Source organism: Impatiens glandulifera, chromosome 7 (assembly GCF_907164915.1).
Source record: "Impatiens glandulifera chromosome 7, dImpGla2.1, whole genome shotgun sequence".
Lineage (NCBI taxonomy): Eukaryota > Viridiplantae > Streptophyta > Magnoliopsida > Ericales > Balsaminaceae > Impatiens > Impatiens glandulifera.
In genome coordinates this window covers 3,613,619-3,631,591 of record NC_061868.1, presented here as the reverse complement: position 1 = coordinate 3,631,591, position 17,973 = coordinate 3,613,619, and the positions used below count along the sequence as shown (strand labels likewise).

The 17,973-nt window shown below is 30.7% G+C and overlaps 1 protein-coding gene across 1 annotated transcript; it reads right to left on the bottom strand.

Annotated features, from left to right (window-relative positions):
• Positions 1–5,055: 5,055 nt before the first annotated feature.
• LOC124944966 lies at positions 5,056–17,749 on the bottom strand. The gene is made up of 9 exons (XM_047485317.1): positions 17,663–17,749; positions 17,224–17,340; positions 9,370–9,456; positions 6,993–7,073; positions 6,680–6,889; positions 6,002–6,175; positions 5,844–5,897; positions 5,530–5,676; positions 5,056–5,436 (listed from the first exon to the last, which is right to left on the bottom strand). The coding sequence occupies exons 1-9, from the start codon at positions 17,747–17,749 to the stop codon at positions 5,056–5,058; spliced, it is 1,338 nt and encodes a 445-aa protein (XP_047341273.1).
• Between the last annotated feature and the right edge of the window lie 224 nt (positions 17,750–17,973).

Sequence of the window (17,973 nt, the reverse complement as noted above, 5' to 3'; positions counted from 1 at the left end):
CTTGTAATATTGGCTCACAATTGGTATGTTTGGACAATAAAACAAGATTCATTTATTTAGAAACTAAAAAACCAATTAGAAAAGGGTAAAGAAATTTGTGAAGAGTGACCAAAGCCGAAAGATTTACTCTAAATTTGTGAATTAATTGCTATATGTCGGGATTGATTTTGGGGACGAAGTTAGTGCCCTGATTTTGTTAGCATCTCTACCAAATAGTTGAGAACCTATGAGGGCAGAAATTAGTAATTCAGTTGAAAGTGCTAAACTGAAATTTATTGAAGTTAGAGATCGTATTCTTGCTGAAGAGGTTTGTAAAATTGATTCTGGTGAAACGTTTAAAGGTTCTGCTCTGAATGTGGAAAACAAGGAGAGAGGTAATGATAAAAATTTCAACCGAAGTAAGAGCAGATATATTTCGAGGAGTAGGAGGAGTCCGTCCAAGTCTAGGAGAACATTTGAATGCTGGAATTGTGGTAAACAAGGTCATTTGAAGAGGTCTGCAAAACACCGAAGAGAAAAAGTGATGATAAAAATAATGCAGTCAATGTTGTTACAGAAACTATCACTGATGTGTTACTTCTATCTGTTGATATCCCGATAGATTAATGGGTTTTGGACACGGAAGCATCTTTCCACACCACTACCCACAAAGAATTAATGGAAAATTATGTGGCTATAAACTATTGGAAAGTTTATCTCACAGATGGTGAGTCACTGGATATTGGCATGGGGGACATCAAATTGAATATGGCAAATGGTTCTGTTTGGAAGATTAATAAGGTGAGACACATTTCATGTTTAATGCGTAATCTGATTTATGTTACACAACTTGACGAAGAAGGTCACAATTTCATTTGTGGAAATGGTGCGTGGAAGGTGACTAAAGGAGCAATAGTTGTTGCTCGATGTCACAAAACCGAATCATTATACACTACTTCAACTTGTAGACCACTATTAATCTAATAATCGAGGATGTTGAAGCTGCTGCAAAGCTTAAGGTCGATTTATTCAACACTTGGGTTAGCACAAGACTTTGCACAAGCTTCAGTGAACTGCTCCCAGACGTTGCAGATAATGAGAAGTGATTAGAATTGCTGGATTTGGAAAATGTAATCTTTTCCATAACTAAAACTAAGAATGTTTCTGAAGCCCTCAAGCGAAGAGTGTTTGTGGAAGCCTTTTCAAGAGGTCATAATATGTTTCCTTACTAAAAAAACTGCAGAAGAAACTATGATCCGTTTGTTGATACTACAAGAACGGATGCATCTGTTTTTAATCATCTAAGCGACATGATGGAGGAGTATTGCTCCATCTCTCTTACATAGTGAATCTGGAATTCCTTCTCCTCGAACTGATCTGATTTATTATGATGAGGATGATCTATATATTTTATTGAAGATACTCTTACTCCTCAAAACAAGGTCTGTTTCCTCTATCGTTCTGAGCAGATGTTTGACGGAGAAGAAGAAAGGTCAAAGATGTATCTAGCTGAGCAAAAGAGAACCTCATCCGATTAACGACGTTTCCAAATGTTCCACATGTATGAAGTAAGGGGACCATGTGTTAAAGAACAGTTTCCTATTCCTAGGAAGGACTGGGATCTTTTTGAGACAAGGTTGCGGATAGAGGAGCCCTTATCTAGTGAGAGAGTCTCAACTAATGTTTCCTCCTTTGAGTCTGAAGGAAGTGAGAACGAAGACAGGGAAGATCAAGCTATTTCGAAACCATCGTCCATAGTTGTCAAGGGTTCCTCATATTCTCATCAAGTTAAAAACACTCCACTGACCGGTATTGAATCAATTATTCCAGAGCAGGCGGTTATCGAGAAAGAGGTTGAAGTTCAGAAATCCAAAGAGCCAACCCTTGCAAAATCTCTCTCGGGTAAGTCTGCAAAATCTAAAGAAGTTTTGGAGTGTATGTGTAACTTCGGGAATGAAATTCTTGAAGAACTGGTAGGTCGTCAAGCTATAATCTGTGTACTCCAATCTCCTCAACAGAATGCTCAACCAGAATCGTCTATTCAGGTTAGCTCTCATCACACTCCTATTCGGTCCGCCCCTACTAGCTCCCATCTTTCCACTCATTCTCATTTCGAGGAAGAGTCTCCTCAAGTAGTGGACATTCACCAAATTGTCATGGCGGTTATGGCTCTGTGGCAAGAAACCTTCCAAACCTTCAGCACAAAATTGGATCGAATAGAGAACTTACAAGCATCATCCTTTAAAGTGCATACTGAACTTTTTGAAGCTCATAAGTCCACAGACGGAAACATCTTGGGGAACACTCAAGAGCTATATAGGATGCGACAACATCTTAACAAGGTGGAACCTTTCTTCAAAAAGACATTCAATCTCCATAGCGAAACCAAATCTTCAATTGATATATTTGCATCCCAAGTGATGGAGTTTCCAATTCCGTCAATGTTATCGATGCGGAAAGATTGAAAGAAGTAGAGGCGATTGTACGTAGACTTCAGGAAGAAGAAAATGTAGCCAATGATGTTGCTAAAGAACCTGTCGATGCTGATGATTCTGGAAATTTGACTCTACAAGAGATGACAAACCAGAAAAATCTTGTCACTCGTAGCTCTCACTCCAGACGAATGACAACTCAAAATCAAAATCCTTTTAGGTATCCTTCTTCTCCTGAACCTCCTGCTTCTCGAGGCGGCGACTCTCGAGCTCCAAGAGCAAGGGGTCATGGAAGAAATTCTGGCGGTCGAACTAGTGGCAACATTGTGACCAAAGTCATAGAGGACATCAAAGAAAGACAAAACAGATACGCAAGGGAGGGACACTAAACTTATCTACTTACTATTCTTTTTACTATGAACCTGTTAGAAATACTTTTGTTGAATTATTTTCTATTGATCAATGCATTTGTTAAATTGGTTTTTAAACAGGGAAAATTGATTGATGCACATTTAAGAAACGATCAATTGCTGATTTTGATTATTTTAGGATAAAACAATCAAAAGGAAGAAATTGCTAGATTTAAATTTACTAGCTTTGATAATTTATTCTAAACAATCAAAGAGGGAGAAATTGTTAGATTACAGTTGTTAATTAACTTAGGATAATTAGCCAACGATTATAAAATTACCAGGTTTTGAATATCTATTTTTAATCAAAAAGGGAGAAATTGTTAAGTTAAAGTCTTTAATCAATTTTCAGTGTATAAATAAAACTGAATTGTGTCATTAATTTGTAGGATCAAAGTGAAGAAAACCGAAACAGAAAGATTTTCGATAGTTGATCAAATTCAGTATTTGATCAACTTCAGTATTCTGTAAAGGAGCGCGTCCAGTATTATATCGAGATCGGTATTATATTCAACTTCGGTATTCTGCAAAGAAGCACGTCCAGTATTATATCGAGATCAATTTTATATCGAGATCGGTATTATATTCAACTTCGGTATTCTATAAAGGAGCGCATCCGGTATTATATCAAGATCGGTATTATATTCAACTTCGGTATTATGTGAAGATGCGCGTCCAGTTTTATATTATTTCGGTTTTATATACGCTTCCTATATTTTACCAGTTCGGTATTATATAAGAACGCTTCCAATTTTATACCAATTCGGTATTATATAAGCTTCCGGTATTTTACCAGTTCGGTATTATATTAGAACGCTTCCGGTTTTATACCAGTTTGGTATTATATAAGTTTTTGGTATTTTACCAGTTCGGTATTATATCAGAACGCTTCCGGTTTTATATAACTTTAGCGATATGAAACATTTCCTATAAATGATAAATTTGGTATTTGATCAAGCATTCGGTATTGGCGGTCGGTCACCGCAGCTGAGATTATCCTATAGAAGATTTCCATGTGCCAAAGAAATTAAAATTCTATGTGATGTACATTTCTAGTACACCACAATCCCATTAATGATATTCAGCACACTACCTCCATCCGGTACATCCACGATTAAAAGCGCAAATTCTCTAATGTACTATTCTAGCGCTCACCCAACCGAATTAGGACAGATGTCCTCTATTGCAAATGTGTCTGTTGCCTTTTGTCTATTTAAAGAGAAGCTGGAGGACAATTTGTAGCTGCTCGTTTAACTATTTTTAGCACTAGTTTGAAAATTGCATCTACGAGTCTTAAGCTTTTCTAAATCAATCTTTTAAAGCGCAAAAAGCTCCCAAGTTCTAAGAATCTCTCAAGTTTGTGAGATTGTTAAATTTGTATAACATATTGTTTATTCTGTGTGAGTTTTCAACATTGTAAGTTGATAGAATCTGTTTTTATCAACAGAGTGTTGTGTGCTAGGAGTTCACAAACAGGCAGTGTTCTAAGTCCTGGTTGTCCGACTGGGTTTGTGTACGCGTTGTAATCAAAACAAATCTTCTAGTGAAATCCTTCTCGAGGTTGAGAAAAAGGGGTGACGCATGAGAGTTTTACTCCGAACATCCAAACAAACTCTTGTGTCTTGTGTTCCTTTTCATTCAGCACTTTTCATTCCATTTATTTGCTGCTTCAAGTCTAAACAAACAGTTTTCCCAAAAAAAAAGTCTAAACAAACAGTTTTGCACTTGAACTCTGTTCAAGAGTTTGTGACGACTTGCAAAGAATAGAAACAAATATTAACTTCTAACAAAGTTAATATCAAACGAATGTTTTTGCGGTTAACAATACTCGATCAACCCTCGCTATTGTTAACTCCTTTCCTAACAAATAGTTAATCTCGTTATGTTTCAAGTGTGTTTTGTGACAATGTCAACACACATTTTTTGTATTGTTTTTATCGTTATTGTTATATGATTATCCTTTATATCATATTTCATAAACTTAACTAAATATATATTATGAAAATTAGATATAATAGATAGTCTAATCTAATTTAAGAAATAAAAACTAATCATTAATATTCATAACTAAAAGTAAATACTAGAATTAGGAGTATGCCATTCTAACATTCCAAAATATCAAGGTCTTCATTATTAATGAAATATTTAAAAGAATAACACCATCCCAACTCTTTTCACCTTTCATTTATTAACTTTTATTTTCATTACATAAACTCTTCATCATAAACGTTGTATCATTGACATGTTGGAGAAAATCCCGAACCTCCATAGAAGATATGTGTTTCAAATGTTGTTCCCTGGTCCTTAGTAAGTGTTAAGTCGTAACATGCTGGTTTTGATATTGTTTTTACCAAGTATCCTGGATTTCTTGGAATTAAACCATCATCAAGAACTTTTAAGGAATGAATGAAACATGATTTACTAAAGCCTTTATTTGGGAATTCGCCACTACCCATTTGAGTAGTCGTATGGTGGCCATTTGTTTTTTGATTCACGATCTCCCCGCCCCATTGGACCATATTAGCATTGTTCTTTAAATCTGTAAAGATAACCGTAGGCCAATACCCTAATATGCTACCTTGCACTTGAAGCCACCATTTATCTCCGGTTTTGTCCTTCAATAATTTTCATATTTTCATTAACTAATAACAATCTTTATACGACAACCAAGATACAAATTTGAAGAAGTGTGAAATCATCAATCATACCTTGAATATGTTAATCGATATCTGCATAGTTTCTCCACCAATTTTGGAAACCCGTGTTATTGGCATACCTAATGAATAGGTCCTACTTGTTTGGACGAAACCGTTGCAGTTAAGATCATAGCAACCTTTTTTTGTATACCCATCACTCTAATTTAAAACAATAGAAAATTCAGCAATTGTAAATTTGAGCTTGAATTTCAATTAAGTGAACTATTATTTTCACACTCCTTCTAGTACTTGAAATCTTTAATATTATGAAAATATTAATTCTAATAAATTAATATAATGCTGATAGAGGTAAGTAATTAACTTACCGTCCAATATATGAAGAGTCTTGTTTGTTTATCTTTGTAATTAATTGGATTGACCTTGAATATATAAGGAAAATTAAGGAAAGATAAGTCAAAAACTACATTTATTGGTTTAATAAAACATTACAAATCATAAACACATATATATAATATATTCTTACCGCCCATCCAACTTCAATGCTGTTGATATTGTTGTAAAAATCTCCCTTATCATAACTTGAAACAACCCACATTTGGGACAAGCTAAACTCCTTATCTTCTGTCTTAGGGTTCCATACATTAAATATTCCACTTGCTCCATAATAAGAAGATCCATGATCGGTTACTACAGCATACTTGGAAAAGGGAAAATGATAAAGGTAAACATTATTAAAACTGGCGTTGAGACAAAAATAAAGCCAATCCAATTCAAACTGGCCGGACTCAACCTTAATGCAAATTTTAATAGTTCAATTAAAAAAAATTGTTGGATCATTAGTTACCCGAACAAAATTAGGTTATATACATATATATTTTTAGAATTTTTAAACTCTAGTAACAACATTTTTCCGAGTTATTTGGATTAAATCAAATAACATTCAGAGATCAATATATTGAAATTACATTTATTTTATATTTATAATATTTTTGAAATAATCCAAATGATGTTCAAATAACCCTAAGAATTTGGTTTGAATTGTTCTATTCTAATACTAAATGAATTAAATGCAATTTATGCAACTATTCAAATTTTAATATCTATACAAACTCAAATTTAACTTATTGTGCCCTTCTAAAAGTGTAAGTTCAAGTTGCAATCCCTTTATTCAATACCCGAGTCCGGCTATATATATACATACCTCATGTCCGTCATCATGGTCAACACTTTGATTGAATTGGTGCTGCATAATGCGAGAAAACTTCTTTGGGTAGAAATTGTCTGTGCTTTTATTTCTTCTTACGGGGATTGTGCCTTCGGGACATTCTTCATTTTTGTGCCAATCTTGAAATGTTTCTAATGTTAAATTTGAATCCAATTTGTTTCCATAAGGATAGTGACTAGGTTCCATCTATCATAGTCACACAATATTTGATTCAAAATTTCTTTAAATAAACCAAATTAATTTCAAATGACTAATTACAAAATCTAAAAATATGACAAACATAAATTACCTGTAAATCATTGATTAGAGGATGGTCAAATGCTCTTTGTTTATATATATCAACACAATCAATTATTTCACCATCATCGGTCTGCAAATAAATTTTCAATTAATTATCAGAAAAATTAAGATAAGAAATATGTTGAATTCATTATGCAAATTAAGTCAAATCATGACTTGACCTTAATTGTTATTATAGTCCCTTTTGGCTTCAAAACCAATGATCCTTTGGTTGAGTTGTGACTAGAAACATGATATATGAGTTGAAATGCAACGAACAGAACTGATAACACTGACCACTTACTTTCATTTTTCTTAAAAGCCATTAGAAAAAGTATCCTCTAAAGAACTAATTCTTTGAGTGAAAGGTTATATAAAGATATATATATATATATATGTTTGATAAGACAAGTTTATTTTTATAATCGTAAAAAGCTAGCATAACATCCCACCATCATAACTATCACTTCTATTTATTGTGTTTTAAGTGTGAATCAAACACTTGATATTTAATCTCTTAAATGTCAATTTTTCTATTTGAACTACTTTAATGGGTTAATACCACATTTGTTACTTATATTTTTCTAAAAATTCTGTATTTGATGATATAAAAAAAAAGTTAACTAATATTTTGTTTGAAATTTTAAAATAAAAATTTTATCCTATTTCAGACACTATAAATATTTTCTTTTTCATATATCAGAATTCTGTATTAATATATAGAATATTAATTGATGTCACTAAATAAATTATGGACAACTTCATCTTCATGCATAAGTTCCTAATTATTTTTTTTACAAAATTAAATAAACAACTTTTTTACTTTAGAATTTCTATGAAAATATTTAGTTAATTTTTGTTTTTTGGAAAGTAAAAAACAGACAAATATTTAGTCAATTTACAACAAATAATAATTTGATCTCAATATATACATTTATTTATTTGAAAAATTAATGTCAATATGTTTACCTTATGTGTGTATATAAAATTGCAAATTAAATTTACCACTTACAACATCAAAATTTCAAACTTGGTATCCTCTATGACAAAAATTATAAATAGCATTTAAATCTATTATATGAATTATTTTGGAAAAAAAATCAAACATTATATCTGGGTTAATAAGAGCTCATGCTATCTTTTATATTATATGAATCCTAAACTAGATTACCATTTATTTTTTAGTCAAAGAAATGTAATTTTATCTGGATTATATTTATTAAATAAGTTAATGTTTTTAAAATGGTTTAGGCATATTACAAAGTAACATGAGAAAATCAAATATAAAATAAAATCAAGTCATAGAGAGTACAAATAATAAAAGAATACAAACACGTTATTTCAACATGTTATCGAGCTTGTTGTGGGTAGATCCTCGATAAAAACGATTAAGTTCCGACCTACCCCACCGATTTTCTGAAACAAATCTTAGAAATCGTCATAATATATAATTAAAAATTATACGCATTCAATGACTACAATAATTGAAGGTTCAACGATTTCTTTTCAACTATATAATCCACAAGAAAATAATCGGGATGATTATCCAAATATGCAAACCTCTCATATCAGTCGCCTAAATCCAAACATCCCAATAAATACTCAAAGACTCGGGCATCACATAGTAAATCTCGGACATACTCAATAAAAGACTTCAGATACCAACCACCCCGAAATGAAAAAATATGTTAGTCGATGATTACACCTCCTTATGACACATACGAATTACAATAATACAATATTTTTTCATGCACATATCATCCGTAAGAATTTCAAATAGCGCTTCATCCATAGAACGAGATTTTAAATAAAATATTTGACTCTCAAACTTTCTCCTAACAAAAAATATATGGAATTATTTAGCGAATAAACTGTAACAATGCCCCCACATAAAAATCATTCATGTCTAGCTAGACGCATAACATTATTTTTCATATAGGGACACTTGTTTGTGGCCTACCAGAAACAAAACTATGTTATGGAATAGGTCTCTCTATTTATTTTATTTATTTTCTCCTTGTATATCTAATTTGACTAGAGAAACCACTACTAACTACGGCATTCCTTGCAGAAATTCTTCTACATAGAAAAACTTTTCCTCCCAATGCTACAATCCAGTAAATAATTAGACATTTTGGTGAACTAACCAAACCAATTTGAAAAAACGATAAGTTAGAAGATTTACATATAAATTTACAAATTATTCTTTTATTTCTATCGCCACACTCTTGGGAAGAATGAATAAAAACATCATATGTGTAGGCATATATGACAACTCACTCTTGATGAGGCTTAGCCGGTCACTTTCGAGATTATTTTGTTTTCCAAATAGATAACTTACATTTGATTTTAGAGACAATCGAGACTGAAAATAAATTGGATCATACCTTAGCATCCAATGTTATACCAAGAGGTTGGTAAACGAAAGAGAACCAATTCTGAAATCCGAAACAATTGTCAACCTCATTATTCTCCTATACGAAACAAAATCTGAGAAAAAGATGTATGACTTATTAAGATTATCTGAAGATAGGAACAAGTACCGAATAAACATAAAATATCTCGACGATACTTCAAATTTATGTAAGTGGCCCTAATCATGTAAAGTGTGTCATTGAAGAAAAATATATGTGATATGACAAAAGTGTAGACACTCATTTTTCACTCCCCAATTTTTATACTTTATAAATAACTAATTTTTAAGTAAATGAATCTTTTAAGAAAAAATAATTTCGGATTTCAATAAAATTAAGGTGATAATTAGCCTAAGTTATAGAAACATAAGAATTTTATCATGCTTAATATATTTAAGGTGTTTTATCATTTAATATCACCTTAAATCATAAAATAAACTTTTTAAAAAGAAAAACTTTTTTTCATGAATAATAGGATTTTGGGCTTTTGTTTAAATAACTAGTTTAATAAGATTTTCTTAATTAAATAAGTTATTTGGTAAAAGGCTATAATTAATTAAATCACCTTAGACATACGATAAAACAAAATAATAAAATTTTCATATGAAAACGTTTTTTTTATAATTATAGAAGAAAGAAAGAAGAAACGTGATTTAACAGACTATCATGAGCGACGACATTGTCGTGTCATCGCTGATATTATAACTTATCAGCGACGACATTATGCTATCGCCGTCGCTGATAGTCGTTCCAAAAATGTGACGGAAAACCTGAATATCAGCGACGGTACCTAACAATGTTGTCGCTGATATTATAACTTATCAGCTATCGTCTTTGATAATCTTTCCAAAAAAATTGCGAAAAAAGTTGAAGGCTCTGTTTTTTAACGACGACGTTTATAAAAAAACTGTCGTTGATAATAAAGACTGTCGCTGATGCTTTTTAAAAGTGACGGTTCTTTGGTCACCGTCGCGCATAGCAACATCGTCGCTGATATAGGTCGTTAATAACCCTTATTCCACTAGTGATAAACTCTTGTAACATCATGCATTCGAGTTATTTTGATTTAATCAAATAACAATTCATAGATAATATATTTAAATTACCTTTATTTTATATTTTTCATATTTTAAAATAATCCAACTTTTCAATTTAACAGCGTATGTTTTTAAAATAATTCAAATTATGTTCAAATAATCCTAAAAATTTGGTTTGAATTTTTTCCATTCTAATATTAAATGAATTATATGCAATATGGATATGTTATAATTTTTTTAGCAACTATTCAAATTTTAATATCTATAAAAATTCAAATTTAAATTATTGTGTCCTTCTAAAAGTGTAAATTGAGTTCGATGTTCTATATATACTATATACATACATCATGTCTGTCATCTTGGTCAAAACTTTGATTGATTTGGTGCTGCATTATGCGAGAAAACATTGTCTGAGCTTTTATTTCTTTTATGGGGATTGTGTCTTCGGACATTCTTCAATTTTGTGCCAATCTTGAAATGTTTCTATTGTTAAATTTGAATCCAATTTGTTTTCAAAAGGATAGTGACTAGGTTCCATGTATCATAGTCATAAAATTTGATTCAAAATTTCTTTAAATAACCAAAATTAATTTCAAATTACTAATTAGAAAATCTAAATATATTACAAACATAAATTACCTATATATCTTTGATTAGAGGAGGATCAAATGCTCTTTGTTTATGGATATCAACCCAATCAATTATTTCACCATTAATTGTCTGCAAATAAAATGTCTCAATTATCAGAAAAAATTAAGATAAGAAATAGTTTGAATTGATTATGCAAATTAATCAAATTATGACTTCACCTTAATTGTTTTTATAGTCCTTTTATTTTCAAATCCAATGATAGAGTTGACTTAAAAGATCAAAAATTCACAGGATTTAATTTCATCCGTAAGTGTTTTGAGTTTAGAATCATGGTCGTGGAATGTAATTATATTTTTTCAAAATAAAAATACTTAAAACAACAAATGTTGAATGCTTCAAATTTTTTACTAATTATAAATAAATAATTATTTATTAAATATAAATAAATAAGACAAAATCTTTCAAATATTATATATTAATAAGATATTATATATTAATAGAATAAAAATACATTTAAATTAAATATAACTTTTTATTTAATAATATATTGTAACATGGTATAATTTTTTTAATAATAACTTTTGTTAAAATATTTCATATTTAACTTTTTTTTTATATAAAATTGTTATTTTATTTTTAGTTTTATATTTTATATTTTAATTTTATTATTAATATATAATATTTAAATTAATTATATAAAACTAATTATATTATTATTAGTTATTGTAATTTTTACTACAAATTTATTTTAAATGAGTTATTACTATTTTTTAAATAATTGAAATTATTTATTTAATAAATAAATAAAATTTTATTATTATGTTAATTATAAAATATATATATAATATTATAATTATAATTATAATTATGAGAGAGAGAAAATGAGAGTGGAGATAATAGGAGATAAAGTATATCGCTCCGGATTAAGATTCATCCCTCCCAATTTAGAGAGGATTGGATGTTTCCTGACTAAAGTATCCAATTTAGAGAGGATTGGATTTTCCTGACTAAAGTATCTGGGTATCCAGGAATGAAATCAATATCCTGAAATCAAAACCATCAACCAAATATCTCAATTTATTCATCTCAATTTATTTCCTTTCTCATTCGTTCTTGAGTGTATATTTATATTTATATTTATGATATCCCTGCTTCTCATATATATATATATATATATATATATATATATATATATATATTATATATATATATATATATATAATTTCATATTATTAATTCTTTCCATTTTATTTGGGATTTGTTTAAACTTAAATTTTATTTTATTAATTTAATATAGAATTAATTATTTTATTATTTAATTATTTTTATTTAAAAATTTTATATTTATTTTTCTAATTTGAAAAGAGATAAAATATCATCATTTGTTTTCTAATTCTCTTCCCTAATATTTATTTTCTTAATTTATGTATTAGTTAACTTTATTATATTTATAACTGATTTGATTTTATTATGTTGGATTAATATTTCAAGTTAACATCATCTAATTTTTTAATTTTTTTTTATAATTTCACTATAATTGTCTAATAAAATATTTATTTAGTTTTAACATTACAACTTTTAATACTATGAATCAAACATTTTCGGCAATAAAAATGTGAAGATGGAACTTAGCAATAAAATAGAGCATGATATTTTTGTCGGACTCTGTGACATTTTATATTGAACAAGATTTATATAAAAGGATATATATATATATATATATATATATATATATATATATATATATATATATATTATTATTATTATAATAGATGAATTTTATGTTTTAAAATATAATAGAATTTAACTTATTTAATTATTATAGTATAACGTCTTCTTTTTATATATAATTTATTACACAAAATTTAAGCCACCCAAGATAAATTCCTAAATTATATATATATATATATATATATCCCACCATCATGGTCATGGTTAAAGCATTTTAGTGTGAATAGAAAAGGTCATGGTTAAGGCATTTTAGTGTGAATAGAAAAGCATCATCTTTCTCTTAGATATTACTCTTCCCACTTGAACTACTTTAGTGGGCTTAATACCACACTCATTACTTATATTTTTTAAAAAATTCTTTATTTGAAATTCTAAAATAAAAATTCTTTATTTGATATTTCACACTATAAATATTTTCTTTTTTATATATCAGAAATTTTTATTAATATATAGAATATTAATTGATGCCACTAAATAAATTATATATGCACAACTTCATCTTCATGCATAACTTCCTAATTTTGTTTTTACAAAAAATAAAGAAACCACTTTATATACTTTAAATTTCTAAAAAATATTTAGTTAACTTTTATTTTTTGGAAAGTAAAAAATAGGCAAATATTTAGTCAATTTACAACAAATAATAATTTGATCTCAATATGTTTACCTTATGTATATATAAAATTACAAATTAAATTCACCACTTACAACATCAAAATTCAAACTTGGTATCCTCTGTGACAAAAATTATAAATAGAAATTAAATCTATTATATGAATTATTTTTGAAAAATAAAATCAAATATCATAAGTGGGGTAAAATAAGCATAAAAACGTTAATAAGTACTGTTCATGCAATCTTTTATATTATATGAATCCTAAACTAGATTACCATTTATTTTTTAGTCAAAGATAATTTTATCTGGAATATATTTATTAAATGAGTTAATTTTTTTAAAATGGTTTAGTTATATTACAAAATAACAGGAGAAAATCAAATATAAAATGAAAAAGATATAGAGAATACAAATAATAAAAGAATACAAACTATTATCAAGTATCCTCAATTAATGTGATAATAAGTCTTTTTTTTATTTTATTTTTTATTTTTTGGAAAAACGACTTAGCGTCATTTTATTAAAAATTCTCAAAAACGGGAAAAAACCACGAGTTTAAGAGATCATTCTAGACAGGCCTAAAATGATTTTGAAGTCGTAACATTCTGAATAAAAGCTAAAAAGATAAAAACGTAAATGAATTATCTGTTTACAATGTTTTCAATTCCAGTGAGTTTAAAAAACGGTAAACTCTAGTTCCTGCAGATATTCCAGTTCTGCTCCGTGCTTGGAATTCCTCTCCACGTTCTCGCGAGGGCGCTGCAATCCGATACAATATATTTCCATAACTCGTCAACGCTCTTGCGGGTTCTTCCATATACCCTTGCATTCCGTTCTTGCCAAATGTTATACACCACTGCTCCAAAGCCGCACTTGAACACGCTTGTTGCAAATCTATTTCCCTTGGCTTTGAATAGTACTGCTTCTTTGATTTCATTCCATTCGCTCGGGAAACTAATCATCTCTAGGCTTTTATAGAATCTGTCCACAAGCTCCGAAACAATACAGTAGCTCCCGAATAGGTGATCTACGGTTTCTTCATTTCCTATGTGTAGAAGACAGCTCGCGTCCGGGATGCTCATATACTTGCTGATACGATCACGAGTGCTGAGTCTTTCTTAGAAGGCGAGCCATATGATGAACTGGTGTCGAGGGATAATCTTCGTTGACCATACAAGAGGAGCCCATTCTACTTTCTACGTTTTTTCTCGGATTACCTCCCATATTTTCTTCAATACCAGTTTTTCATTATCCTCAACTTTCCATTCATGAATATCCGGTCTGTCGTGTAGTTGTATGTTACTTATATGATCAAGTATCCTCTTTCCTTCTGGAATTCTTCTCAAGAGCAAGTTACAATTCCCGTCTTTGATGTCTCTGATTTTCGCTTTTGCGCAGTCCCTTCTGATACGGGTATTTTGAAATCCTCCTTGTCGATGATAGGCTGGTTTTCGAACCAAGGGTCGTGCCAGAATAGAGTTCCTTTCCCGTCCCCTAGTCGGATGTCATAAAGATCTGCAATATCGCTTCTTAGTTTAAGAATCTTTTTCAAAGACCTGCTCATACCTTCGTGAATTTTGCAGGTCCAGATATTGGTTTCGTATTTCATAAACCTCGTATGCACCTATTTGATCCATAGTAACTCCTGATTGCGCTCCAAAGCCCAAAGATGCTTAAAGGTTAGAGCCTTGTTCCACTCGATACAGTTCTTCAAGTCGATGCCTCCCTCGTCCTTCGGTTTGTAGAGAGCGGTCCATTTGACTTTCTTTCCTCCTCTTCCACTACTACCCAGATAAAGTTTCTCATCAGCGTGTCGAGTTCCTTCATTACCTTCTTCGGAATGACCATTTGCTGCGCCCAGTAGCCAACTATGCCCATAACCACAGTTTTGATAAGTTCGATCCTCCCTGCATAAGAAAGTTTTTTCGCTGATAATAAGTCTTTTTATGTCTAACTTGATAAAAAATACATTTATCGAATCTTCAATTAATTGAGTTAATGCACTTATTATCAATTATTACTCCATAATAGATTTACAACTTTATGTTCAATTAATTGAGTCAATGCACTTATTATCGATTATTACCCTATAATAGATTTGACAACTTTTTTATAAGCGTCATCTGATTACTAGTGATGATTGTCTCAAACACCATTCCCAACATATTAACCAATATTTAGAAACAACCTTATAAAAAGACGAAAACACACTAATGGGACTAAATTTTTTACATTATTAATTCCTAGAGCATTAGGAATTTAACATATCAATGTAGAGTTAAACTTTAGTCAAATGATAAAAACCATAAAAATGATCAATTTCTTCCTAATTTCAGTATTAACAAAATGTTATGCCTTCTTCTTAAAGAAAGCTCAAATAAATTCATCTTATCCCGACGCTTTATCACTTCTGTACCCTTGTTGCTCTCCTCAATGTGATATATTTATTTTATCCATCTCTTTAATGATATTAGTTAATTTCCTATAAAATGGTTCTAATACATTTATTTTTTTTAAATAAATACACTGGTAAAAAAATGGTCAAAACCGAGAGTGAAAACTCTCGGTTTTGAGCCTATAACTTTCGGTATAGACCAAAATCCGAGAGTTAAGGTAACTGTCGCCATCCCTCGGTATTGACTCCGTCGTTAAAAATAATTGTGTATTTACCGAAAGATATCCTCTAGTTCTCGGGTTTTCTTCAAATGAGAAAAACCGAGAGTTATTAGCTTAACCTTCGGTTTTTCCATTGAAAGAAAAACCGAGAGTTATTAGCTTAACCTTCGGTTTTTCCCTTGAAAGAAAAACCGAGAGTTATTGAATGAACCTTCGGTTTTTTCCTTCAAAGAAAAACCGAGAGTTCTTAGCTTAACCTTCGGTTTTTCCCTTTAAATAAAAACCGAGAGTTATTAGCTTAACCTTCGGTTTTTCCCTTTAAAGAAAAACCGAGAGTTATTAGCTTAACCTCCGGTTTTTCCCTTTAAAGAAAAACCGAGAGTTATTAGCTTAACCTTCGGTTTTTCCCTTTAAAGAAAAACCGAGAGTTATTAGTTTAACCTTCGGTTTTTCCCTTTAAAGAAAAACCGAGAGTTATTAGCTTAACCTTCGGTTTTTCCCCTTAAAGAAAAACCGAAAGCTTCCATTTAACTTTCGGGTTTTCTCTTAAAAATTTACAAAATAGCCCTATTATTTTGTGCTCAACCGAAACCCCATACCGAAACCTAAACCTGTTCAGCCAAACCAATCAATTCATAAAACAAAATCATCATTCCAAAATTCTCCAATCAATCTTTCCAACAACATGTTTTACATTAAACCATTAAACATATTCAATCAATTCATATAGTCGAAACGTCTTAGAACTAGCTGGTGGGGGGAGGGGGTGGTTGATATTGCCGCATAAACATTTCAAAACTCTCTAATCTTGCATTCAATTCTAACATTTCCTTCTCCTGTTTTGCACTTTCCCTATCCATTCTTGAAATCAATTCTACCTTTTCCGCTTGGATTTGATTAATCGTTTGAGTTTTTTCTTCATCCCTTTTCTTCAATTCCTCAAGTTCCATCGTCATTCTTTGATTCTCCTCAAACAATCGATCAGTGGCTCGTTGAGAATTGTTAGAACTTCGTAGATCCTGACGAAAGTTTGTGGGTCGGACGCCTGATCCCATACCGAATACTCCCCCATGTTTTTGGCGTCCGAATACTCTCTCCGTCAACTCAAAGTCTGATATTTCCGGTTCGTTACTTAGAACTTCCTCCATCTCAACCTGCAAATTTGAAATAATTTGTCAATTATATAATAATTTATAAACTAGTTATAAGTAATTTAATTAAATTCAATTCACTTACAATTTTCTCTTGAACGCGGTCGTCCAGGACGGGAGTTGGGTTTTCTTTTGTCGGTTTTGGGGTACGGGTCCTCTTGAACACTTCAACCACAGATGGAGCCCGTCCCATTTCAATCGCCTGTTGAAAAAAAAAATTATATAACTCATAACAATCTTTATATTAAGTTATTATATAACTCATAACAATCTTACCAACTCTTCTTCAATTTGAGCAAACGGTCTACTTCCCGTATGATGCGGGAATTTCAGCTGCTTTCTGTTAGCTATATTTGTGCTACTATTTTTCTGAAATTCAAATAAAAAAATTGAAGTTAGAATAACTAATATCATATTTTATTTGAATTATGAAACCGTACCTTAAATTTCTCCGTAAAGAAATGGTTGCGACACACAAACTCCCAATCATCTCGATCGTAGTCTGGTGGAGGATTGGCAAGTACCGCGGCCTCGTCTCCTTTATGGATGCGGATATATTCCTTGTGCAAATCCGAGCGCCATCTATCCCATATCTGTCTGACGTGTCCCATTGCGGTCTTTCGAAAAGAATCAATAGGACCATTAGTAGCCTCGAACGGATCCTGAAAATAAAAACATTCAAATGTTTTAAAATAATTATTGAATGATCAATGTATAATTAATTAATCTTTACCTTCACAGCATTCCAAATGTAATCCAATTGGTCAGCACTTAATGTCTTCCACTTCAAAAGACGGTGCGAGACGGCTGAGGGATCCCGCACAACCGACCCCAC